The sequence below is a fragment of the Electrona antarctica genome, assembly GCF_951216825.1.
Source record: "Electrona antarctica genome assembly, chromosome: 14".
Classification (NCBI taxonomy): Eukaryota; Metazoa; Chordata; class Actinopteri; order Myctophiformes; family Myctophidae; genus Electrona; species Electrona antarctica.
This window is the reverse complement of record NC_136795.1, coordinates 14256013-14282267: the sequence shown is the minus strand read 5'-3', so window position 1 is coordinate 14282267 and position 26255 is coordinate 14256013. Positions and strand designations below refer to the sequence as shown.

Sequence of the window (26255 nt, the reverse complement as noted above, 5' to 3'; positions counted from 1 at the left end):
GTTGAGCCAGAAGGCAAAGCTCTCTGTCAACCGAGCAATCGCCGTTCCTACTCTCAGCTATGGTCATGAAGTGTGGGTCATGACCAAAAGAATAAGGTCGCGAATACAAGCGGCCGAAATCAGTTTTCTCCGACGGGTGGCTGGCATCTCCCTTAAAGATAGGGTGAGAAGTTCAGTCACGCGGGAGAGACTCGGAGTAGAGACGCTGCTCCTTCGCCTGGAAAGGAGCCAGCTTAGGTGGTTCGGGCATCTGTAAGATGCCTCTCAGGCGTCTCCCTAGGGAGGTCCTCGATGCACGTCCCACTGGGAGGAGACCCCGGGGCAGACCAAGGCGCAGATGGAGGGATTACATCGACTCACTGGCCTTGGAACGTCACAGGATCCCCCAGGAGGAAGTCACTAATGTTGCTCTGGAGAGGGAAGTCTGGAGCTCTCTGGTGGAGCTGTTGCCCCCGCGACCCGACTACTGAAAAGCGGTTGAAGATGGATGGATGGATATATAGAATAGTGGAAGACGGTACTTCTTCCACATATAATACAAATCCTCATAAAGACAGGAGAAGAACAGACACTAGCACTAATAGATTGTGTTGTGGCTGGTGAGTTTTTCCAACTCAAGGGGCATTTCACCACCAGTCATCATCTTGAGGTCCATGTGTGTACCCAGGCTTCTTGAAGTGAAATCCTGAAAAATATGAGAGTATGCTCTTCCCCTAGGCAACTGTGGATGAAGCCATTAGTATTGTGGCTTGATTGGAATTCACCAAGAACTGTCTATTTCTGGCTTTATTTAGATAGGACAGGAAATTGAGGAAAGTTACATGTTCCATTTCCTTCCCCCAATTTCCTGTCTATAGCTGGAATCAAATGAGGGATGTTGCAATTATGTGGTCGGCACAGTATCTGACCAGGCAGCTACCAGGCATCCCACCAAGAAATGTCCAATGGGTGTTAGATGAACTTCCTTGATAAACTGCCTTACAAAATCAAATATGTATCTTGGGATCTACATGGAACATGGATCTCACTTCACGTGGGCACTCCGGGCAGCGTGTGACGTCAGTCATCTATGAAGTCAGTAAGTTAGGCAATAAAAAAGAAAATTCCTTCTGTCATTTCTTTTTTGCAGTTTTTACTTGAATGTATTGTTCTGGTAACTAAGTGAGTGTCATACTATAAGTTGTCTGTCATGTTGTCTTGGATTTACCTTTGTATGTTCACATCATTCAGTTGATAAAACCTTTACAATAAGCTTTTTTAAGAAATGTACTTTTATGCCACAAGACTGGAGTAGATCGTGATAAAATCCTATGTATTGAATCGAGAATCATTTTGAATAGAGAATCGTTTCGAATCTGGAAAAAAATGCTTTTGAATTTTAAAAAAACTAATCGTTTTTGGATTGAGAATTGAGTTGAATCGAATCGTGACCACAAGAATCGGAATTGAATCGAATCGTGGGACACCCAAAGATTCACAGCCCTAATATATATATATATATATATATGCGCCTGTACCGTTGATGGCAGTGAGGTACGCCTTGTTGTTCCCACGGGCCTTGTTGGTGAGGTCCTCTGTGATGTCCATGTGTTTGTGCACCTCGTCCTTCATCTCTTCCAGCGTGGCGCACAGGTCCCCCTCCCAGTACGTCTTGTCCATGCCATCCAGCAGCTCGGCCAGCTGAGCCTTGGTGCTGTAGTACCAGATCTTCTTCCTCTCCTGTTCCCCCTCCTCCTCCCTGGGGAAAAGAGTAAAGGATATGTGGTGTGATGAATAAAAAAAACCCTCACAAATCAAACACATCATTCCTTCTTAACTCAAGTGTAATTGTAATTCACTGAAATTCACAAAAATCAACATGAACATCATGTGTATCGCCATTGTATTCAGGGAATAAGTATTTGGTCCTGGTAATTTTAATGAATGATTAAGAAGGGAGTCATTGCAGTTCTCGTACTATGAACTCGTACATAAAAACAGCTTTAAAATTCTCCAAACCACCTTTGGAAACCTTACAAACCACACAGTGAATTGTCTTACGTTTTGGTTTGTACTGCAGTCAAAACAAGATTATTTTTGGCTTTGGAAAAAAGAAAAGAAAAAAACCGTGATGTGATAAAGGAACAGAGTGTCTCAAGACAAGAGGCATTAAGCAGCAAGTGCATGAACCTCACTCAAGTCATTTTTTTCGCATTCCCACTGCATCATAAATAGCATAAAAACCCTTTGGGAGCATAGACTCATGAAATGCACCTGAGCTACCTGTTATCCTCTTCAGAGGTTATATTATCCTGGTGTAAATAACAATTTAGCTCTATCTAGCAGAAAGTTTAACATCCGTTTTGATAAATGAAAAACTGTAGGCCATGCATATGGTATAGTATAAATCTGAATCTATTCTTACAAATTAAATTATCCTCTTGTCTGTACTGTAGGTCAGTGTAGGACATCATCCCTCTCGGTGTAGGTGATATTCAGAGTCAAATTAAATATGATACATTTACCGTAGGCAAAAATGTCACTGTAAAGCTAGTACAAGGGTTGAAAAGTATAGACTGTAGACGAACACAAATTAAAGAGCCTTATGTCTTGTGCCATTGATGTTCAAATTCACCCCCGGTAGCTGACCAGAGCATCAACGACTTAACCAGGACATCCCTGGTTTTAGTACCAACTGGAGGCCTGTCATCTTTTCTTGTCTATGCACTCAGCTTTCTGAGTGCATAGACAACGCAAAAAAAGTATCCATTTGCAACTATGCATGAAAATAAACAAATTCTCACCTAATGCATTTTAATGTTCAATGAATGCATTCATTAGTAATCAAAATCACAAAAGCGTATCAACAATAACATGTTAAAGGACCTATAACATAAAATTCAACTTGTGTGTTTTTGGGTCTCACATATGTGTTTTCTATCCCCACAAATAACCAATTTTGAACAATCAGGCTTTCATATCATATTGGTGTTTTAATGGAAATTGCTCTCAGGAACAGCTCAACTGATTTTGGCCTCATCGTGATGTCATCAATGTCACCCTACTTTGTATAATTCCTCCTCTTCTTCAGTCTTCAGTTCCAAATTTGCATTTCCACTTTGTTTACAATGTCCACCATTGTTGATTTTCCAAGCTGGCATGGAATGGAAACAAGCCTGGTTTTATCTAGCATCAGTATTATAATGACTCAAATATTAAATAATCTGCATATCAGCACCCCCACCACCTCAGGACATTGTGGTACTGCAGCTAAAACTGCTTTCAAAGTCCAGAAAGAAATGACAAGGCCTGGTTATATCAGAGTGGTGAACGAGGTTCAAACCATTAGAAATAAGTTTGAGGGACATAGACAATATGATATTAAATATTAAAAGCAGTTTTAAAATGCATGTTATTTGCGCTTTAAATAACCTTTACACAGGGATGTATGTGCGGTGTGTGCGGTCTGTAACAAACAGGACTAACAGCAAATGGTGGAAGTGTGCCTATTTCTGAAGACCATTGCCTCGTCTTGTTTATTTTTATTTTTTATCTTTACTAATAATTCTAGAGATTGCGTCCTGTGCTGTGCTTGGCTGATTGAGTCCTCAAAATGTTCGAAAAGCGTCCTCAGATATTGCGCGGGAATGCACGCTGTGATTGGCTGGAAGGTGTGAATTTCTGCAAATCTGCGCTGTGATTGGCTGGAAAATCATTCTTTCATAGGACAGGGGACAGAGGACAAAGGACAGGGGACGGGACATTCTGTACAGTAGAACTATAAATACTTTGGGTGCTCATATCCTAGAATTCGGTATGGACTATGTTCTTTATAATTTTTGTAACACATTTTTAAGTTGTAATCCGGGGTCGCTACGCTCCCCCTGCCAACCTGGGGAGAGCCCAGAACTGAGCTCATGCTTCCTTCAATGCATGAGGAGTGAGCACGCCGCTTCTTGCACTGCACAGTGGAGCAGTGCTACCGACCGCCACTGTGCCCCCTCTTCTTTTTGGTAAATGGGACATTTGGACTTGTCCCCTTTACATATCAAACTGCTGTACTATTTGCCTTTCTTGGCTTTGATTTTTCTAATGTAGAACTCAAGTTCCTTGCCTTCCAGGATGTAGCCATCTGCCCTGCCACACTGGCCCGGTCTGGAGGCAATGCAGGCAAGAATTTTGCCCTGCTGGAAGTGCTCCTCCAGGAGGGTGCTGATCTTGCAAGTCTTTTTGCGTTCATCCAACTTCTTTTGGATCTTCTTGGACCTTTTCTTGTTCAGAATCTCGTCCTCCTCAGAAGTCAGTTTGGCTCCCTTCTTGCGTCCTAGAGGAGTGGCATAGTGAGCCTCATACCACTGCCTGAATGGTACACCGTCAACAAGGATGATGCAGTTCTTCACCAGAGTCTTGGTTCTCACAAGCTCATTGTTGGAGGCATTGTAGACGACATCAAGGATCCTGGTTTTGCGTGTGCAGCACTCAGAACCCCATGAAAAGTTACCAACATCCAACCTCAGGGCACGGTATTTCTTGTTTCCGCCGCGAACTCTCACTGTATGGATACGGCGAGGTCCGATCTTTGTGTTTGCAGGAGGGCGCCCAAGTTCATACTTCCGCTTCTTGTGGTAGGGCTTGCGTTTACCGCCGGTCTTGCGGCGTTTATGCCAGTTGTCCCTCGAAATACCCATTCTCAGGCACCAGCTAGAAAGAGTGTATCGTTTATTTTCAATGATAACTAGCTGCCTAATATATATTCATAAAGTGGTCTGATGGCAGGACAGGTGGCCCTCTGATGTCACCCTGACTCAGCCATAACCATATAAGGAGTTACCAGCTCCATATATGGTGAATCAAGGGGGCATGTGCCCATATAATTGGCATATACATTACGGATGACATCAGTGACACATTCTCCATATATGGGCATAAAAAGGACATAGACTGAGTCTGACAGATACACAGATCGGTTGTCCAGAGCCACAGATCCGACCGATATGCCCATATATGGTCATTTGCATATATGGGACCGACTGACTTCAAACTCGGCACGTGCAGCGGCAAGGACTTGAGGGAGTGCGGTGCCCACTGTTAAGTTATTCGGAAAATTCAGGAAATTTTATTATGTCGAAAAAATAATCTCCCCCCAGTTCCCATTTGGAAAGATGTACTATAATAGTGAGTGACGTTTTGAGCACCAACCCTTGCACCATCACTCACTAATACATCTTTGGTAATTGCCTGCCCTATTTCACCTTTTATTTCTGAAAAGCAATATAGTACAGCAGCGGCACGGCGACTGACTGGTGGTGATTCTTTGTTTTACATAGAATAGGACAGGAGCGAGTCAGGATACTGAGGGCAGAGATGGGGAAAGTCAGCTGGAATTAAATTCCAATGATTGATGCAATATCCGGTCACCTTTCAGCCTGACTATCATGGTGATTGTTCTTTGATTTATCAAAAATAGCAGATCTACAAGCTCATAGCGTGGCACCGAGTGCCACGCTATGAGCTTGTATATCTACTATTTTTCAATAGCTAAAGTTTAAAATAATGGTTAATGTGGTTACAAGCTAAGGTGTCACAGATGCGTTCCAGGTCTTAATGGGTTAAGGACTGGATTAATGAGAAAGAGATGCGAAAAGAGGATATGAATTAGGCATGGATCAGCCAGATTCTGCACTCAATTTGTTTAGTCACCAGGTGACTTTAGAGTGGAACTACACACCCCATTTAAGCTTGAACACACCTCCTTCACGTGAACACACCTCCTTCACGTGTTCAAATTTTTTTTGAGGTAGGGGTGCACGATTATGACATTATTATGACCAATATCCGATTATTTGCAGGGTCATATCTGCCAATACAGATTCTGACCGATTCCGATATTATACAGAGGACCACAATGGAAAAAGCCTAGCCCCGCCGCCTTAGGGGCTTGGCCCAAATCCTGTTAAATGTAGAATTTAGCCATTGACGGTCACATTATTATTGCTTCATCAATATCGGGGAAAATAATATATTCATTAATTAAATAATATTTTGAGAGACCGATCCGATACCGATATGGAATTTTTAAGGCCGATTCTGATACACTATTGATTATATCGTCGCATCTCTAATTTGAGGTGAAGTCGAGGACTTCTCCCCCAGAGTCTCCCATTCACATCAGGTGCACTTGTTTAAGGATGCGCCCAGTACCCACCCAGTCACATGATAGGCAGAAAAAGGTCTAAGACCGAGCACGTTTTAAAAACAAATGCACATAGGGACACGGTGGCACAGTCTGTAGTGCTGTCACCTAACAGCTAGAAGGTCCTGGGTTCGATTCCCGCTGGGGACGCTGGGGCGTGTTCTCCACTGCCCCCCCCCACCCCCCCATGTTGGCAGAGGAAGTGTAGCGCCCAGGATTACATTCGATAATTGACACTGGGTGAAAAAATGGGTTGCAAAATCATGGGATTAAAAAAAATGCACATCTGTTATCTGTCTATTTATCCTCCACCATGTGGCCTTTTGTTTTGACTGAGAAGGCTGCTTTCCGCTGCTTCAGGGCAGTCAGGTACAGTTAGGTCTCTGCTGCCGGAAGGGACAATTTTAAATCAAACTAAAACCCTATCCAGCTGCTATGTCCCAACGAGGAGCCTTTAAACGAGTGCACCCAATGACAGCCAAGAACAATATACTCCAGAGGCATGCAGTGCAGAATGTAACAGAATTTTTCAACATTTTTTTAACCAAGACCAGAGCTACTCTGATTTGTGACAGAAACAGGCCTCAACAATGCACACTTGAGACTGGGACTAGAAACTATTGTTATCTTACAAATGGTCCTGTACACACATCTACCCAGGAAAGGTTTTAACTTACACAATGATCCTTCTGTTGAGGAACCAGTACTGCCTCTGATGGCGGTCATACCCAATAGGCTCCTGGCGGATGTAGGGCTTGTTTTTCTGCATCTCTGTTACACAGTCCGTGACGCCAGGCACCTTGTGCGCCACGCAGATCTCACACCGCCACTCGTCCTCCGGGACCACCTGCAGAGGCGGTTTGACACACTCCAGGTGGTAGACGGCCGAGCAGGTCTCGCAGCACAGCAGTTCACCCAGGCGGTGGCAGACACGGCAGTGGTCATCGTACAGCAGCACCCCCTCAGACATCAGTTCGTCGCGGGCGATGTTGGTGGTGAGGAACTGGTCGACCAGAAACTGCAGCACTTTGATCTTGCTTTTCAGCGGGCCGTAGGGGTATTCGTCCACCTCCTGATAGGGTAGGACGTGGTGATACTCGCGGTCACTCTCGCAGTACGCCCGTACCACCTCGGGCCACGTCATGCCGTCGATGAAGTACAACGTGGAATTAACGCTGTCCTTGAGGTCGACGGGCCCAAAGGAGGTGTTGGAGGTGTCTTCCTCACGCAGAATGACCTTCAGCAGGGCGATGTGGGTTTCTGCCATCAGTGTGCACTGCTCCTGACCCATCAATGCCGCACAGAAGTCCTCAAAGCGGAACGGGGAGAGACGCAGCACAGTGCCGAAGTTGCGCAGCACCTCGTAGATGGACGAGACATTGAGGAGCTCCTCGCTGGGCACCAGGAGATCCTCAGAGCACTCCGGAAGCTCAAGAGGCGGAATCTCCTTCTCCTCCAGGATAGGAGTGCGAGGCCGGGGAGCCTGTGACTTCCTCCTCCCTGTCGGATAAGGAGAGAGATCAGCAAACCATGATTGAAAGACTAATATCCATATGACATACATAACTTAATTTTAAGTACAACTGACATTTTGTTTTCAAGCTACAAGTAATCCATATTGCTATAAGTGTTAGTTAGTTTATTTTTATTTGTGGAGGACCAAGTGGAGGCCGCTTAAACTTTTTGATCACATTATTTAATTCGTCCTTCCAATTAAAGGTTATCAATATTCACATGAACTGTGTGACGTTTCATGAGATTCAATCACTTTAATTTATAGGTTGATAATGATATAAAAACACATGGCCCGGCCAGTGTGTGGTCAGGTAAAAGTGACTCCACCCCCATGCATAATCTGCAAAAAGAATCAGCTATTACTAGCTAATAAGCGAGATAAACGAGATTAAAGTATGTATAATATATTATAACATAGCTCTCGCTTTCCAAGTATGCAGGTGACTCAAAACAACGCATATGCTGTTGATAAATTAATGGACAACATGCTAGATTGTTCTAACTTTAACTTCTAGGCAAATTCTGCAAAATGATGCACATGCTAAGCTATCGAGTTAGCTTAGGAGCTGTCATGATTTCACGGAAGTTCATTTTGCGCTATTAATAGTTAAATTGTAGTCATGATCAACAACTAGAATTTGTTGTGAGGGTAGCTGGCAATATAGTGCCCTCCGCATATGCATCTATAACGTTTCGCGGTTACCTAACGTGTTCCGTCTGCAGGATGTAAGCAGACAGCATGAGCTAACGTTAGCAGGCTAGCAGTTAGCCTTTAGCTCAGAATGATAATTACCCAGATTGGACAGTGCATGTGCTAGTAATCATGCAGATGCTACAATAACACGTAATTTGTACAGAGGTTCGTGTCAACAAGACAGTACTTGCACACTTTAACGTTCATTCCACCTGCAGCATTGTGGAGTTGCGACTGAGGCCTGTGTTTTGTGCATTCTCCATTTTGAACAATACAATTCCCTGCATTGTCAAAAACAATATATAACAACTATGCATATTGGGCAAGGTTTGAGGTACACCTCATTGTGATCAGGGGGTGGTCCCCCGCGGGGAGCACTTCATCATGTTTATTTACCCGGGGTGCTGGCGTGAGTGCCCTGGCTCTTAAAGCTGCTCTCTGTGCAGCAGCTAGCAGCATCCCCATCCTCCTCCTCCAGTAGAGTATCATCCAGGCAGTCAGAGTCTTCCTCCTTGAGGGCCTCGTCCTCTTCTGATGCGGGCTCTTCCACAAACTCCTCTTCCTCCTCGGATCTCAGGCTGACAGCGTCGTCGTCCTCATCGCTTTCGTGGTCATCGTAGACCACTGCTTTGGAAGAAGCCCTCCGCCGTCCTCCTCCTCCACCACCACCAACAACACCAACACCACCACCCCGACCTCCTCCTCTGCCACCTCTGCCTCCTCTCTTTCCCCTGCCCCGGGTGGACGAGCCCGGTCCCGCTCTCCTCTTGCCGCGTTTAGGTTTGGTGGGTTCCCCCTTGGGACTGTCGATGTCCTCATCGCCGCTGTCCCCCCTGGCCCTGGGCTTCAGAGTATTCCTGGGTCTCAGACCTCGCACAGGTGGAGGTGGTGGTGGTGCTGTCGGTTCTTCTTCTGATGATAGAGGTTTGGGCGGCCTGCCCCGTCTCCCTCTCATGATAGGCAAAATCTATTATTTCCGATCTCAATGTTTGCGCTGGTCTAGCCTCCGCAGCTACGAGCGAAAGTATGATCCTCCGAAAGGTTGGGAGCGCGGATGTTCAGAACATGCGGTCCCGCAGAGCCCCGGTGTTGTTTTGGGTGAGAAAGCTCAAAACGATCGCCCGGCGTCCCGTCTCGGTTCGCACAGAGCCGCCATTTTTCTTTCTCTCCTCTCTCTCTCCGATGGATGAAAAAACAGAAGGCCTACAGTGGTCACGTGATCACAGTTCTTTCAGTTGACCGAAATGGTTACAATACAATGTAACAACAATATTACATTTGTGGGTTATTGATTGATTGATTGAAGTATGTATTAACAGTTTGCAAAATTACAGTACATTTCAAGCACAACGAACTCAATACAAAAACTGTTAACTGTGAGTGGACGACACCATAAAGCATTACACTTGTTTACAAGAGGGTCCACTGTTTTAAATTCATAATTTAGGGACATACACTTCTATATAGCCCAAAACAGGAAATCATCATAAAGGAGGGAAAAAAGGGGGAAAAAACATATACAGTGAGCCTTGAGGGGGGAAAGGGGTGCAGGGGGATTCAGATTTTACGGGGGGCAGTTTCGAATTGCAGCCGTCTGTAGGAGCCTTTTGAAAGAGGTTTTGAAGGAGTCAAGGGTTTCACATGTCTTAATGACAGTTGGTGGGGCGTTCCGTATACATGCAGGGCACATGGGTATGGGTATCTTGGTGGTGTATCGAATCTTGTGGACCAGACACCCATTGTAAGATGCTGTACTCTGTCGTCGACCCTAAGCCATTCCAGCCTGTCAAAGTGGACAGGGGTGAGGTGGGTTTGAGGGGTGAGGCCCAGTAGTAGCCTGCCCTGATCAGTTTGTTTTGGTAAGTCTGGACTCTGGAGCCTTGTTTTAAGGGCCTTTGAGGTGCTGTGGTACCAAGAGGTGCATATAAGAAACCTTGTACGAGGGCTCCTGTTATTACTGTTAAATATGTTGTATCGGTTTGTTTGGCACCATTGCATTTGACATCATCGGTAGATCATCGGGGACGGTGTTAACTGTTAATTATAATTAACAGTTATTAACAGTTAACACAAATGTATACATTTGTGACAATGAAAGTGACTCACAGAGTTAAATGAATGAACACTTTTGTACTAGCCTTAAAACTAAAACCGTTGCACTATAGTAAGTATTTTATTTATAGGCCTATAGCACATTTCACAGAGAGGACTCACAAAGTGCTTTACATGCAATAAAATACAAGACAACGAAAACAAAGCAGATACAATAAATTGCTGTACAATTCATCTCAAATAACTAGATAACTAAATAATATCACCATACTAGATAAGAAGACTGACAGAGATATTTATTCGGTTAACTTTAAATCAATTCTGACATTTGCTACATCTGTAAATGAAATGACCGTGCTACCATGTTGCAGGCTACAAATTATGTGAGGCTGTAAGCACTGGACCAGGGCTAACCCTAGACGACGTGCCATCTATGTTGCACGTCGTGCCGGGCCGTGGTGTTCCGTAATATTCGGTGTTATTCAATAAAGACTAAAGTGGTGATTTAATCCCGTCTGTGCCAACAGTGCCATAATTTCACTGTATTTCTCAATTAGTGTAGTGGCACTGGCACTGTTGCAGCAGGTGAAAGCCGGAATTACACTTCAATGGAAACGAGGAAATACAGTGACATCCAGGCACAAACGGGTATCAAACACCTCTTAATTCAACAATACGGAATATTTCAGAACATAAGTGGCCCGACTCGACGGGTAATGTAGCGGTAGTCTACGTAGTTTGAGCCTTGAGGGTAAGCAATAGGAGTAGTACACTGTAGGCTAGTAGCCTACATACGGCCGTTACACACAGAGCATCCTGTGGATTCGGGGTGGCAATACAAGCGTGTAGGCCTACTGTACTGATGATGAACATATCTACTATAGCTATATATATAACTATATTAGAAATACAGTAATTACCTTCTCGATACATTTTTATATCACGTGACGTACCTTAGTGATAATCAGTTGTCGTGGCCGAGTGGTTAAGGCGATGGACTAGAAATCCATTGGGATCTTCCCGCGCAGGTTCGAATCCTGCCGACAACGTTCAACGTTTTTGCATTTACGTTATAAACTTATTTTTTCTAGTTTTGACTTGTGCTTTATATTGAGTTAAATAAGAAGACCAGTACCTTGTGTAACGCACGACAACAACTGTCGACGACATTTCCTGTAACCTAGTATATTTTTCCATGATTTATTTTGCACACAGCGGCACAAGTAGCCCTAGGCCTACAACAACGCGTCCCTCTTTGCGTAGTTCCCGTTCTCTTACTGTCACCTCGTCTCTATTTATATATCACTGATCCAAAACATTGTTACAAAGTCACAAAGTGCTTCAAAAAAGAAATAAATCGGCTAAAACGAATACAGGGACATTAGCTTACATTAGCTGGCATATATTTCCTGACATTAGATGGCGGTAACACGCCATGTAGCTGTAGCGGCTGGCTGACAGCTCTCACCAAGCGCAAGAGTGGTAGCCTCAACTCTATCATGGGTAGCCTGCCCTATGGTATGCCTTGCAGTCTTCAGTGCTGTCAGTGCCAGAACAGGGGTTAGTTTTGTCAATGCTTGATCTGACAGTGTAGATACTAGATTCTAATGAGACATTTGGCAATTGCCCGATGGCGGCACCATAAAAGAATACCATTCAGAGATCTATGAGCCCGATAATTAACAGGATAGATTTACAAAGAAGCCAATGTTTGCATTTCACAGTCTATTTGCATAACGTGTAGTTTAACAAGCTTCAGTGGTGTCTCCATTCCTATTTGAATGTGATGCCACATGCCAGGGTAGGCTTGATTGAATAATGAATTCCAGTGGGAAGCAGTATTTGAATAGTTGATGCCATTTCTTCAAGTGTAGGCCACACAGCTAAACATTGATCATGAGGAAACCAATGGGTGCAGGGTGCTGAATCCTGGCTGAAACGATAACCCCCTACACACACATATCATTTTCATGATCACATGGTGTGGGACACAATATAGAAGCAGGGATCAAATCATCAAATGTCATTCACAATGCCCCCGGGGTGAACCCACGTCATGACGTGACCTTTTTGGCTGGAAATGGATTCGGGAGCTAGGGGTTCACATTAAGGGTAGCAGATAATGCCATTAATGATTCCAGCCCTTGCAGCAAGAGTCAAGCGGAAGCTGCTGTGACCTATACTAGGCCTACAGCATAGAGTCCATGGACCTGTTTTCATTTTAATCTCTACTTGTTACTACCACAGTAGCACTCAATCAATTTTACAGTACATCTGTGCTTCACAAATTTCATGTTGTTTCACCACAAGCTACCCTTGTGTTGCTTGCGCATATCAAAAGCCTGCTTTGTCACCCGTCGTGTAGGCCTACAACACGAACAAGCACACAATGACTAATGATGATACATATTGACAGGTCACTCATTCTCATGCTGGTAGCCTAATAATCCCACAAAATCTATATGCTCTGCATTCACCTACGCTTCTCAAAATATCAAAACTGCATAGCCATAGGGCACTGTGTTTTTGATACTTCTAGCACTTGTATGGAAAAAATAGGACAAACCCTGTATGTATATTAATCTATTTTACATAATCAAACCTTTTAATATTTCTTTACAACTGGTTACCAGAGGCCTTGGGCATACATCTCATCGTGTTACACTGCTGGTAGGCATCAGGACAAATGACAATATAGGCATCAGTCAAGGCTGAATCCAGACAAGACCAGGAACAAGACAGAGGGAGCACTGGCTTGACCTCATGTCCTTAATGTAGCCTGTGACAAAAACACAAGCAGAAAAGAGCCAGATTGGATGGACGTGTATATTAAGTGCTACATAGAGGGACATAACTGGAGCAGACAGTGTACTAGACCGTGGGTAATGCAATCTCTTAACTCTCACTGGGCAGCAGTGGCAGCAAACTGCTGCATGTGCAGAGAACCCAGGGGTTTGCTTAAAGACATAAATCCATCAGCTTCCTCTTCATCACTCCTTTAGATCAAATGAAGCTTGCTTATTGACAGCACCGAGCAACTGTATGTGTTTCATCTTCTAATAAGACCTGACATGCTGAATTGGTGTTTATGTGAAACCCAGTCCCAGTCCTGACATGAGTGTCAGTGAGGAAGGCCTGTAGAGTAGACTATCATTTAACGTTTGGTCTTCAGCGCCCAAATGACTCAGCACTGTCCCATCGTGTAATACCATCCAGTTAGTAGCAATATGCTGCAACTCTCATGACTAGTAGTGAACATAAGTTGGCATGAGACTTAATGTTTCAGCAGCAGTTATAATCATGTTTTAAAAACATTGCACTGTTTAAATTAATTGGGAATCACTTTGCAATACTAGAAAAAGTGCCCCTCGGGGCACAGGTCTCCACCAGGGCAGGTCAGGTTGTGGCCTTCTGGTGGCGCTATAATAGGCCAATGTGAAAAGGGTGCCATTTCTTCATCTTTGATGGCAATTGGATGATTTGAGGCATTTTGTTCCAAAAATGTGTTTTACAAAAATCAACCTGTTGGTGGCGCTATAACAGGCCAATGTGAAAAGGGTGGGATATATTCCTCAGCCTAGTAAGAAAATGTGTGAAAGATTTCACGTAAATTGCATGCTGCGTTCATGATTTGAGGCTTTTGTTCAAAACGGGGCAATCTTGCAAACTGTGAAAGCCAATTAGGATGGAATATGAAATATCGGACAGATCCGACTTGAGCACATGACCATAGAGATACTGTGTAACGATTTGTGAGATTTTTGGACAGAATCTGGAGGAGTAATATCAAAAAATGTGTGCCTCCTGGTGGCACTATAAAAGGCAGATGCGGAAAATGCAGGTCAAAGGTTTGTCCTTGGCCTCTAGGGAGTGTATGCAACGTTTCACGCAGATCGGTGCAGTTTCAGATAAAAAATGTGAAAAGCTGCCTCATGGTGGCGCTATAACAGGCCGTTCTGGAAAATGTGGGGCAGAGGTTCATCGTTGGCATCCAGGGAGTGTGTGTGCAAAGTTAGGCATCGACCGGGTTAACGGTGCCGTTGCGCGCGCGCGCACGCGCACGCACGCGCGCGCACACACACACACGCACACGCGCACACGCGCACACGCCTTCGGCCTGGTGGAGACAACAAGAGCATACTTACACAGGACTTCACTTGAAGTGATTAGTAGTGAACGTGAGAAAAATTGTAGACAAATAAACCACACTGGATGATTTTATCATTTTTTAATAATTGCATTTAATTAATTGAAAACAAAAAACAAAAAACAAAACAAATGCAAATTATAAAAAAAGAGCAAAAACAAAGAATCATTAGGTAAAGAGAAAGGCGAGAGACACTTAAATAAGAGTTCCAAGTTGGTAAGGGCAAAGGCGAACAAAGGTTGATGTGGTGGCAAGGGGAGGCGGAGGGTTTGATGGGTCAGGTTGGATTATGTACACGGTTTCTCACTGCAGGACTGCCAAGACCCCCACGAAGGAGGGCTTGGGGGGTGGTGCGAGGCTCAAAGCAGCAGGTCGGAGACACTGAAACATCAGAGAGAAAGGCACTATCCAGAGAACAACAAAACAAAATCCAGAAAACACGGTAAACAAAGACACACCGGACCAGAAAAAGAAAAATACATCAACAAAACAAATCTGAACAAAAGTGCTTGACCACATTAAACAAAAAAACAAAACAAAACAAAAAAGCTGATCTCTCAACATTTAGCATACAAGACAATCTCTCAAAAAAACGTAACTGTTAAATCTGAGACAGTCACAGAACTGCACTGGCAATTACATAATGTGATTATCCAAACTCGGCCTCTTGCTATGTGCAGGTATAACAAGGGGGGAAGAGTGCTTTTATGTATGCGTGCATGTAGTACTGTAGGCTTGGCAGATGCATGATAATAACCTTGCATTAAGTCTCATTATGTATCTCTCATTTCATGAATGAATATTGACACCATTTACTGATTCAGCATGTTGGTAATGCCCGATTTATACTTGATTGCGTGCAGGTGTCACACCCAAAATATCAGATCTACAAGCTTGCAACATATCTTGTGCTAGCTTGTAGATCTGCTATTTATCTGCCAAGTATAACTCTGGCTTAAATCCCTTGCGCTTGTGCCGTTCAGTTCTCCGACCTTGCTTCCCTCATGTCGACAGTCTGTGTGGACTCAGTCAGCTACATTCACTGCCCAAGAGTAAAATGGCTGTAATAAATACATTGGCTTGAACCAAAAGAAAAGAAAGAAACACAGGGTTGGACAGGGTATTTGTCATATCACAGCGCTTGCAGCACACATGGCTTTCCTTGCCGGTCAACACTAGCTTCCTGACAAGATTGTTGTTTTGATTTTTTTGGAGAATGAACTTGAATCTCCTCGCATTGCAGATGTGAAGAAAAAAAAGAAATAAAGAATAAGCCAAAAAAAACAAAAAAGGGAAAAAAAAGATAAAGAATGGAATTCATGATGCCTTAAATATCATGCTGTAGTATCTGAGGGCACTCAGATAAACCCATTGGATGCTGTATTATCTGAGGGCACTCAGATAAACCCATTGGAAAAACAAAAGAACAAAACCAAACAAAATCATACTGACAATTCAGCACATTCTATCGCTACTAGCAAAAAAGAAAACATAATTTACAAAAGAAAAAAAAATACAATTTGTGATGAGAGCTAAAACAGACAAACACATACAAATATATAATATATATTCTTAAAAAATGGATTCTCTCTATAGTTGAATTATTTATACAGCCCAGGGGCTGATGTACAATGCTCACGTGCCAACGATCTTGGACATAGAAACTTGTCTGTAAGATGGCATCTTTTTTTTTCTTCCCCAAAGTTTTTCTTTTTTCTTAAGATTCATTCATCTTTTCATATATATATTTTTCCTTCTTTTTTCTTTTCTTTTTTAAAACAGAGTTTAGGAGTTTATCAGTATGTATTTCATTTAATGGTGATTAAAAACATGCTTCAGAAAAAAACAATAAACAAAAACAAGAGAAAAAAAGGTAGAATGTTAAGAAGTTAAAGGAGGAGGAAAAGAAGCAGCTGTGGGGGGTGGGGTCATCTTCACGGATCGATGTGCTAGGTTTTTAACCACTTTAACCCGGGCATCCATATTTTGGTCATGTCATTATAGATGAAACATTTCTAAAACTTTCACATTCTTAAAAACAATTGCCGATCTTCAAGCTCACAACGTGTCATTTTGTGAGCTTGTAGATCGTCTATTTTCGAAATTTGTTCGAAGGTTTTCAAAAAAGATAAAACGAAAATAGGGCTTAAGTGGTTAAGTTTCACTGTTTCATTTGTCTTTGTTTTTCAGTTTGCTCCTAACCGGCGGAGGTGAACGTTCTCGGTATGAGGAGATGAAAAACATGATGACACCTCCGATAACACTACTCCTCTTTTTTCTCCTCTCTCTCTTTTGGTGTGTCTTCTTCCTGATCTGCTCCTGTTATCTCATGGTGGCGAACGGGAGGCTGGGGGTTGGTTGTGAGGGGTTGGCTTGCGTAGGGGTAGATACAAGCGGTCAGGTTACGAGGATGATGATGGGGTGATGGCGGCGGTGATAGTTGCTGTATGCTGCCATTTAACAAGGTCAAGACTGTTTTATTTTCCTGTTTGTTTTGTTTTACATGTTCCGGTTGACAGGTGTGACGTAGTTGCGGGGGAACATGCCCGTCTGGCCGTGGCACCCTCCTTTCCACCAGTTTGGGTCGGAGTTGTCCAGCACCTGGATGAGGTCTCCGCGCCGGAAGCCCAGTTCTCCATCTTCCTGTGGGTCAAAGTCGAAGAGCGCCTGCACATATTTTGGATGCTGCACAGAAAGGAGGAGGGGGAGAGGGAGAGAGAAGTGAATTATAACTGAGGTGGTAAAACCTAAAATGTAACCACTTAAGACACGTGTGTGTGTGTGTGTGTGTGTGTGTGTGTGTGTGTGTGTGTGTGTGTGTGTGTGTGTGTGCGCGGAATAGAGAAAATAGCCAATCTACGTTACGTAAAGGCGTTGTAACTTGTAAGCTTATACATCTGGTCCTTTCGATCAATTTCACCTATGATTACATGCCCAAAACAGGGATGCCAGGGTTTCATGTGTAGAAAGTCAGCCCATACAGGCATACAAACAAGATAAATTATTCATTAATTTGGGTGGCTGATTGACTGCTGCTACCACCAGGTTAAAACAGTTTGACGGCCGCTAATTGTTTACTCCAGTGTTCCCCCGCTGCGTAATACGACATCCCCGCTATTTGTTTAATGTGTTTAATTCGCTGTATTTTAATAATTAAAAAGAAACTCCGGCTTTGCGCGGACCTGGCGATGAGACCTTCATGTTATGATGTCGAAACCGGAAATCGACCCATGGTAAATGGTATAAATGGTGCATTTATATAGCGCCTTTATCCAAGGTGCTTTTCATAGATTGTGCATTACATTCACCCATTCACACACACATTCATACACCGATTGCGGCGGAAGCCATGCAAGGTACCAACCAGCACATCGGGAGCAATTTGGGGTTCAGTGTCTTGCCCAAGGACACTTCGACATGTAGACAGGAGGAGCCGGGATTCGAACCGCCGACCCATGGATCATTGGACGACCTGCTCTACCTCTTGAGCCACAGTCACCCCATGCGCTGGGCTGCTAGGGCTTCTGGGAAATTGAGTCCAATGCAAGTGAACGGAAGACACGGCCTCATGGAGGAGGGTCTTATGCACCCATCTTGTGGCGTACCAAGAAGGCGGGTGGTGCGATCGAAAAGAACACACGGAGGAACCTATTTTCGCCGATCAAAAGCCCAAATACTTCAGCATACTTCATACTAGACAGAGTGCCAATTGACCAATTCAATTTGAGATGAAACCAAATGTCAATAGATTCTCCAATTATCATCGAACACAGCACAGGGATTAATTATCCAGATCAGAGGTTTAACTATCAAACAAAGGGGAAAAATACCCCATTTGCACCATGCATTAAAATACAATCAGTATGTGAATAAGGAAAGAAATCATGTGAATCTCGGGAATCGGGATCCACATGGTAACAATGTGGCTCCAAAGTGGATCTCTGACTTCATGTGATTAGACAAGATAAATGCTGAGTCGGGTACAGCCCTAACTTATGTATGTCTACATCTGCAAGATAATTTGGCACAGGTTGATCCAATGTGAATAAGTGCTCGGTAATGCCAATGTAATTCGGTTGGTACCCAAGTACAGAGTGTGGCACCTTAACTAGTCTACTTGCATGCATTATACATTTGTGGCGGGAATCTGGTCATAATGTGAACAGCCTAGTGCAGTCAACAATCATTTGTATTTGTTTTTTCCGGGCTCTAGTCTGTGTGTGTCTCGTGCCATTCCTTACCTCGGTGACTTGCTCTATATCGCGCAGGAAGATCTGCTGGTTGCGTGACACAGAGGTGGATCGGTGGTAGTCTACCAGCTCGTTGAGCGAGTTGAACTTTACCACCCATAGGAAGTACTTCCCAGCCCCGTCACGCAAAACCTTGAAATGCTGCACATCGTTGCCAAACCTGACGAAGACAAAGAGAGAGAAGGGGTTCGACTCCAGAAGTTGTAAGACAGATGGAGAGAAAGATACCTCTATCTATAACTCCTCTACCCACGGCATATAGTTAACCTCTTCAATTCTTGCTTGGCGAGTTGGAAGTACCAACCCAGGTCAAAGGTCTATATTGCCGCTGTCTGGTAGAAACTTTTTTTCATTTTCTTTTCATACATTAGTGCTATTGAACACCCTTTACATCTGTGCGTTGATTAAAAAAATATTGAACCAATGAAAAGTATTAAAAAGCGATTTAGCCAAAACCTCTTAACTCGATTGGATCCTCAAACTGTCTGCCAAACGAGGTAACTCCACCCGTTTAGCCATCTTTTTTTATTTTTCATAAATCAGTGCTATTGAACACCCTTTACGTCTGTGTGTTGGTTAAAGAAAATCGAATCGATGAAATGTATTAAAAAGCGCTTTGGCCAAAACCTCCTAACTGGTTTCTGCCCGACAGCAGTGATATGAAGGCAGTGGGAAAGCTGGGACAGTATCCATACAAAGTATTTGTGTCTATGCGTGTATATCTGCACGCGCGTGCGTGTGTGTGTGTGTGTCAGACTGCAAAGACGTTTAATCAAATGTATGAGCCATGCCCGGTGTGACAGACGCACATGTTTATTACCAAGCGGAGCCGAACAGTTCAGACGACTATTATGATCTCTTATCTGGCCACCGACTTTACATATAGACTACGGTGGGCCGACATGCTAGGTCTTTATGTGGACGGCAGACAGATTCAGATAAAACTAAATGAGCCTTGTATGCGTCAACTAGGTGTTGCATGAGAAGTTAAGTGTGTTTGAAAGGTGGGAATTGGACTGCAGAACTGCCTGGAGTATCAGTGGCAGGTGATGATGAACCTCAGTCACCAGAGGGCAGCACTGGAAATTCAACAGAATAATGAAGTACTAGCAGCAGGATTTGACCACAATGGATGTGTGACATATCCATGTTTATGCTTTTAAAAGGTTATAATGCTTTCGAATGGTTGTCTTGTCAATAAAGAAATATATATCTATCCATGATCTTTGTACACAAAATGCACTAAACAATGTGTACCGTATGTATGCACATTGTTGAGGTAATGAAGAAAACCGTTTCTCATTTTGCTGGGGACCCCGGGGGTCACTGGGGACCCCGGGGTCACTGGGGACCCCGGGGGTCACTGGACTCTAGAGAACCACTGTTGTATACATAATGTACAATGTTGAAGTAATGATAATAATGTAATAAGTAATCACATTGTTAAGGTTATTATACTATATGTGAAGTACCGCACTCACATTTGTGTTATGATGTACACGAAATACGCATACATGCATATTTTGTAATGATGTATACAATATATATGCACATTGTTGGGGTAATGATGATTGTGATATTTTGATGGAGAAGTGGAACGTAACACATGACACTGACTGCGTCATGTAGAAGCAGCCGCTACCTACTTCACAGAAAGGGAGAAGTCCCCCGGCGCGCTCTCGCTCTCACGGATAAGGAAGGCCCCGTCGTGCCTCTGTTTGTTCAGCATCTCCTCTGCCTTGGCTCGTGGAATCTTCCCAAGGAACCACCTGGTATAGAAGGTTAAACATTTAATACGTTGAGGTGGATCATGTCAATGGCAATATAATATGGATACGAATCCCCTCAAAAACAGGATACATCTCAAGGGGTTTATCCTTTCAATAACGGTACATTAGATATACTGTACACTGTGCAGGTGTGGGGAATATGCCACATGAAGCTTAGGCTGGGGTAATTCCTAATTTGGATCATTCGGGCCATGGCCAGAGCCTTTTCTGGCAGTTCTGGACAACCGCCTATCCGACCGACTGGATGCTGAGCACTGCACTCGATCGAGTCAAGTGTGGCGAATTTGAAGTTGGTCGGTCGAACGGTTCTCGAGATACGTGTATTACAGGCGTACGTACAGTAGGTACAGAGATTCCCTGCATTTATTGTAAGATAGTCCCTGGCCTGGATACACATGTTTGATGTGGGAGAACAGGCATCTCCACACAACAGGGATTTCAATCCAGGACCTTCTTGTAACAGGAAGTGTTAAGCACTGTGTCACCATCTCAGGCAGCTTGTTTGTGTGACACACAAGGCACAGTTCACATTTCCAGTGTGGCCAAAATATATATTTTTAACAGAATGAAGCAATCAAATGAGGGTCAGATAATGACCCAACATACAAAGATTAGGTTTATCACCATTTGGTTTGTAACACTTCTGGTTGTGTGGTGTGTGCGTGTGTGGGCAGAGGTATGGGGATACTGTGCTAATAAAGTGAAATGTGACTGCCCGTGGGGAGTTCTTCTGAGACAGCGGCTCTAACAGAGACGTTTATTTCCAACCAAGAAGCATACTCACTTCCCCAAAAATGTAACTGATAAAAGTTAGTGTTCAGGGGAAAGACTGTTAAGTCTGTTCCCTACCTGGAGTCCCTAGTTGATACATGTGCTACTTTTTAGTAGCAGACTTTTATTTTTAGGCACAAATAGTGCTCAGGGCTAAAGTGGTCACACTGTAGAACCCCGACAAGAGGGAAATGAACAGAGTTGATACGATGTGGAGAGAAGGGAGGCAAATGGGCTGGTGAGAAAGAGCGAAAGCTCTTCAAGCTCCTGTTAATAATTTAAAAGTTCAGTCAGGCCCCAAAACGACACAGTGGACGCTTTTTGTGCGAAAGTGAAAATAATCTATAACACAACCTGAATGGTAGTGCTTTGCTTCTATTGCATTTCTGCTCAGCGGATGCAGTTCCCCGTTTGATATAAAGTGATGGCAGGGCAATTAATGGGAGCCGTGGAAACAATTGGCCCACATGGAGACTAGAGACACATTGGCGCTATGCTCCGTCGCATGCAAAACAATAAACTGTCGTAACAGTTGCACGTAAATGCATACCATAGCATCATGCTCTGCTTTTGCTAGCTGTCATACTACTACCACTGCATTAACCCATTTTGACCTGAGATCAGATTCTAAAAATGTCTTCTACATCCTGACAGTTTTCTATGTCAGTGGTTCTTCGATTTTTCAAAAATAACAGACCTACAAGCTCGTAGCGCGCCACTCGGTGGCGCGCTATGAGCTTGTAGATCTGCTATTTTTCAATAGCTAAAGCATAACATAATGAAAACCAAAAGAGGCTTTGCAATAGCAATAGCCATACAAAACCAGGCCATATACATTTACAGGGAAAATATCTGTTGTGAACAAGAAGTTGAGTTCAGCTGAGCCATGCTGGATCTTAACATTTACAAAAATGTGTGTCTGTGTATTTATGTGTTGCTTGTACCGTGTGTGTGTGTGTGTGACTGTGTGTATGTGTGTGTGCAGCCCAACAGCTGATGCATAATATTTAAGAATACAGGCACTACCGATTAGATGTGGCCTCACTGGCCTGTGGGCTAAATTAGGTACCAAAACAGGCTATGAAACCTTTCACACACTACCTGCACCATCCAAGCGCTCGCATTTAATGGCAGAGTACAATGAGCAGCTATTCTTTAACTTGTTTGAGCAAGTGAATTCCTGTTCATGTACAGCCCCAACCTGCCAAATGGCAAAACCATTTTCCTGTCCACTTTGATCAGGTTGGAATTAATGACGGGTAGGAAAATGTATCCTAATCCCTAGATGAGGAAGCCATAATGGAGATAAAGATCACCATCGTCTTCACAGAGGCAACCGATATGTCAAAACAGTCAATAATGAAGTCAACAAAATTGACTAAAATGGTCGAATTGTCAAAAGCAAATGTCTTGCCAATCATTAATGACTAATTAATTGATTTACTTTATTTAGAACAAAATCCACTTCCCACTGAAATGCAAAAATAAATAATAGTTAAAATATGTGACTTTTGTTCATCTGGGCATCCTCCCTTGTGACATATCGCTAAATCAATATATGTCCTTCCATTTCACATTTCAATTTCTTAGCTTAAAAGATATGGGACATGTTTGAAATGGTTCTCTGGCTACATCAAGGTAAAACCAGTTTCTTGGGCGATAACCTGTCCAAGATACTTGTGTAATCCCGGTAATCTACATACACTCTTGACTCTACAGTATAGGGGTGTACTATGTCTATGTCACAGTCAGAATAGTGCACAAGGCTAAGACAGGCAGTTACGGACCCCCTACATCTCCCAAATAAGTAAAAGAACAGTAAAAGAACCCCGACAATGACATAACGGGTTCAATATTCAATCAAGCTTAAAATCCCCAAGAACATTCATTCGGAAGAGAGCTAAACTGGCAGAGAGCATCACTCCGGACTGTCCGTGGCCGGAGGTACTGTCCTCCAGACTTTCTCTAGGGCACTTACACAGTTTAGCTGCAGGATGCATGGCCAAACTAACAATTAAAACTAGTCCCTCTAGTTTGAATTGGAAGGTTTTATTCTAGCGGCTCTAGCCTATTGAACCAAGTCACTTAAAAGGATCCCTGGCTAATAAGGAAAATATGCCTCCCGTCGCAAGTTGATGATGTCATATGTCCATGTGTGGTCTAGCCCTATGGAATGCATATGCTTATAAAAAACAACTTAATACATCCTAAGATTAATATGAGCACAAAGCAATATTTTAAATATTTTTTATTAGTGCATGCATTCCATACATTCCATAGGGCTGGACCACACATGGACATATGACCGCATCAACTTGCGACAGGAGCAGTCCCTATAATATTGAGTGAAAGATTCTCTATTTATGAAATAAATAAAATATTGATGGTGTTTTTGTTATAGAGTGCAAGTATAATGTTTTAAGGCATATTTGTCTCATTAGCCAGGGATCCTTTTAAGAGTTTGACAATCGGACAATACAAATTTACAGAGCCCCTCAGCTATTGATGCATCCTCTCTTCAAATTAATCTTTCATTGCTTGTACCTACAGGAACAGTGTAATGTATCACCAGTCACCACCATCACCAGAGTAGTCGTGCTGGGCAAGTCTAAAGTCTGAGTTATACTTGGTTGCACACAAGTGTCATGCACTGGAAATACTTGATTCATAAGCTCAAACCGCATGGCAGCTCAGCACACTGTGTGCTTGTAGATCTGCCATTTTCTGTGCGTCACATCAGAGCTAGACCAAATATAAACCAGGCATCCGTTCACAGAGTGTTAAAATCTCATCTAGTCAAATTACATCTAGTACTGTACTTTGTCACGTGCTACGTGCCTCCCCCCATAGAGCCTTCCTATATGGCCTCCTACATGGCCCTTGATAAAATAGCATGGCATTTTCTCAAAATGTCAATTTCAGTTAGAGATAGAATGTGATGGCTTGGAAAATGTTTGAAAAGTTCAGACAAACTAAGACTGTGGCATATGTATTTCACAGTATAACTGTTCTCCACCTTTTTATTACATGTAAATGCCCATTGAAAATATTAGAAAAATATTGCTTTATTGAACTTAAACGTGTAAATGTTGTTAGCAGCCTAGCTTTTTTAGCCTGTGTGTGTCTGCGTGGCGTTACTAGTAAATTAATCAGTGCTCGATACATAAACCTGCTCTCCGTCGCAGCCTTTTCTACTACGGCAGAACCTACACTTACACGTAGTGTCTACAACGCCATGTCATAACCATGTTTATTGAAATTATAGCTGTCATACATTTACACCGATTGTGCCATCACCTCTCTTATGCTGTGTAATGTGTTGGCATGCTCTGAATGAAGAACATTAATACCATATGTCATATCAACCATGTTTATTAAAACGGTTTTAGAATAACACAGATTGCTCCAGCACCTTCCTCTTTCCACTGCTGATCATGTACAGCGCATGTAAGAATTAAGCAATATCGGCAAGTTAGCTGATGCGCGACAGGGTGTTTAAAAAAAAGTTTGACACATGCTGCATAGACGTGTCACCGTGGGAACCAATGTCGCCGTCACCGACGGCTGTTTGCTTAACGATTTTGACAGCTACGGCGATTGCGTCACAGCTCCCGTACTTCCGAAGGCGAGCGTCTTGTTGTCATGTCATGTCATGCTTTTATACTTACGGATGAGCCTTCATCTCTATGTAGTTCTTGGGGATGAAGCCATCTTTCCCATTTAGCTCTGCCTTGTACCAGTTCTGGTCACACTCTTCATTTAATACCTGGCAAAGACAAGAAAAGGTCACAAATGAGTCACTGTTGAAAGAAGGTTGCAGTGTGTGATGAATCCAATCCATCAGGTCAACAGATAACATGCAGTTGGCAGCATAGAATTGAGAATCATACACATCATTGTAAAGGGATAATGATACCATTACATCGAACAACCAGTCTGGTTTTGGTTAGTGAGTTGAAGGAGAGTAATTACGCACACATCATGTAGGTGTTAAGGCTCTACACCCACACACTTGCTCACAGGCCACAAAATGTTTAATGTTTTGACGATACTTTGATGTTTATTTATATGATATAGACATCACAATCACATTGCTCATTGCACAATTGTACAATTTGTAGATGCATTGCTTACTTCTTGGATCTTTGTCCGGTAATATAAGAAAGATGGAATGGAAATCTCGTACACCAAGAGGCTGACAAGCACGGCAAGTGTGGTTAAGGATTGAAACCAACCAAAGTGATAAACATCCAAAATCAATTAAATTTAATTCACAGAATAACAGTAACACAAAAAATATATTTCAAAATAATAAACATTGTTTCTAATTATTAAGATATCAGATTAATCATTGCATATATATAAAAATCGACATTGGCTATAGTCATAAAAAATCGTATCCTTTAGAAAGTAAAGTAGATCAAATCCCAATAGGAGGAAGACACCCGTTTATTTTTACCGATATGGAGAATCATCATGATTCTACCTCCATTCTTTTTATTCGATAGAAAATGTTGTCACATGCTCTTAATTCAAACCTCTAGTAGGCGTTAAGAGTCTGGAGGGTGAAAATATAATACATTTGTCTTTGGAGTAAGAGGCCATTTCAATAGTACATTTGTCGATGTGTCAATGTGACATTCACCCATCAACCATACTCTGGTTTTGCATGAATGCAAACAGACGCTTAAAGCTACGCAAGTTCAATTTCACGCATCGATGTATTTTGAAATGTGGCACCTGAAAAATCAAACAAAAGAATGAAGCGGTCTTGTGGTTTATTTTATTTTATGGAGGGACAGACAGTAGGCTGACAGGAAATGGGGAGAGAGATGGGGTGATGACATGCCGTAAAGGCCGTTGG

The 26255-nt window shown here is 42.9% G+C and overlaps 3 protein-coding genes across 7 annotated transcripts in view; all 3 read right to left on the bottom strand.

Annotated features, from left to right (window-relative positions):
* LOC306937647 (nucleosome-remodeling factor subunit BPTF-like) overlaps positions 1 to 9597 on the bottom strand; it is a 38104-nt gene extending 28507 nt beyond the window's left edge. For all 5 annotated transcript variants that reach the window (XM_079521534.1, XM_079521536.1, XM_079521535.1 and 2 more), the window contains exons 1-3: positions 8778 to 9597; positions 6850 to 7672; positions 1518 to 1738 (exon numbers count right to left, since the gene is read on the bottom strand). In XM_079521534.1, the coding sequence (XP_079377660.1) occupies positions 1518 to 1738; positions 6850 to 7672; positions 8778 to 9336 (1603 nt within the window). In that variant the 5' untranslated portion in view covers positions 9337 to 9597. The remainder of the gene's footprint in view (positions 1 to 1517; positions 1739 to 6849; positions 7673 to 8777) is intronic.
* Positions 4041 to 4684, bottom strand: LOC306937649 (small ribosomal subunit protein eS8-like; the record flags this gene model as incomplete). Its single annotated transcript, XM_079521540.1, has 1 exon — positions 4041 to 4684. The coding sequence occupies exon 1, from the start codon at positions 4665 to 4667 to the stop codon at positions 4041 to 4043; it is 627 nt and encodes a 208-aa protein (XP_079377666.1). The 5' UTR covers positions 4668 to 4684.
* Positions 9598 to 14646: 5049 nt separating the features above from the next.
* Positions 14647 to 26255, bottom strand: part of grb2b (growth factor receptor-bound protein 2b) — a 43821-nt gene continuing 32212 nt past the window's right edge. Inside the window, exons 3-6 of the mRNA XM_079520977.1 lie at positions 25060 to 25157; positions 20477 to 20599; positions 18822 to 18990; positions 14647 to 17265 (exon numbers count right to left, since the gene is read on the bottom strand). Coding sequence (XP_079377103.1) covers positions 17080 to 17265; positions 18822 to 18990; positions 20477 to 20599; positions 25060 to 25157 — 576 coding nt within the window. The 3' untranslated portion in view covers positions 14647 to 17079. The remainder of the gene's footprint in view (positions 17266 to 18821; positions 18991 to 20476; positions 20600 to 25059; positions 25158 to 26255) is intronic.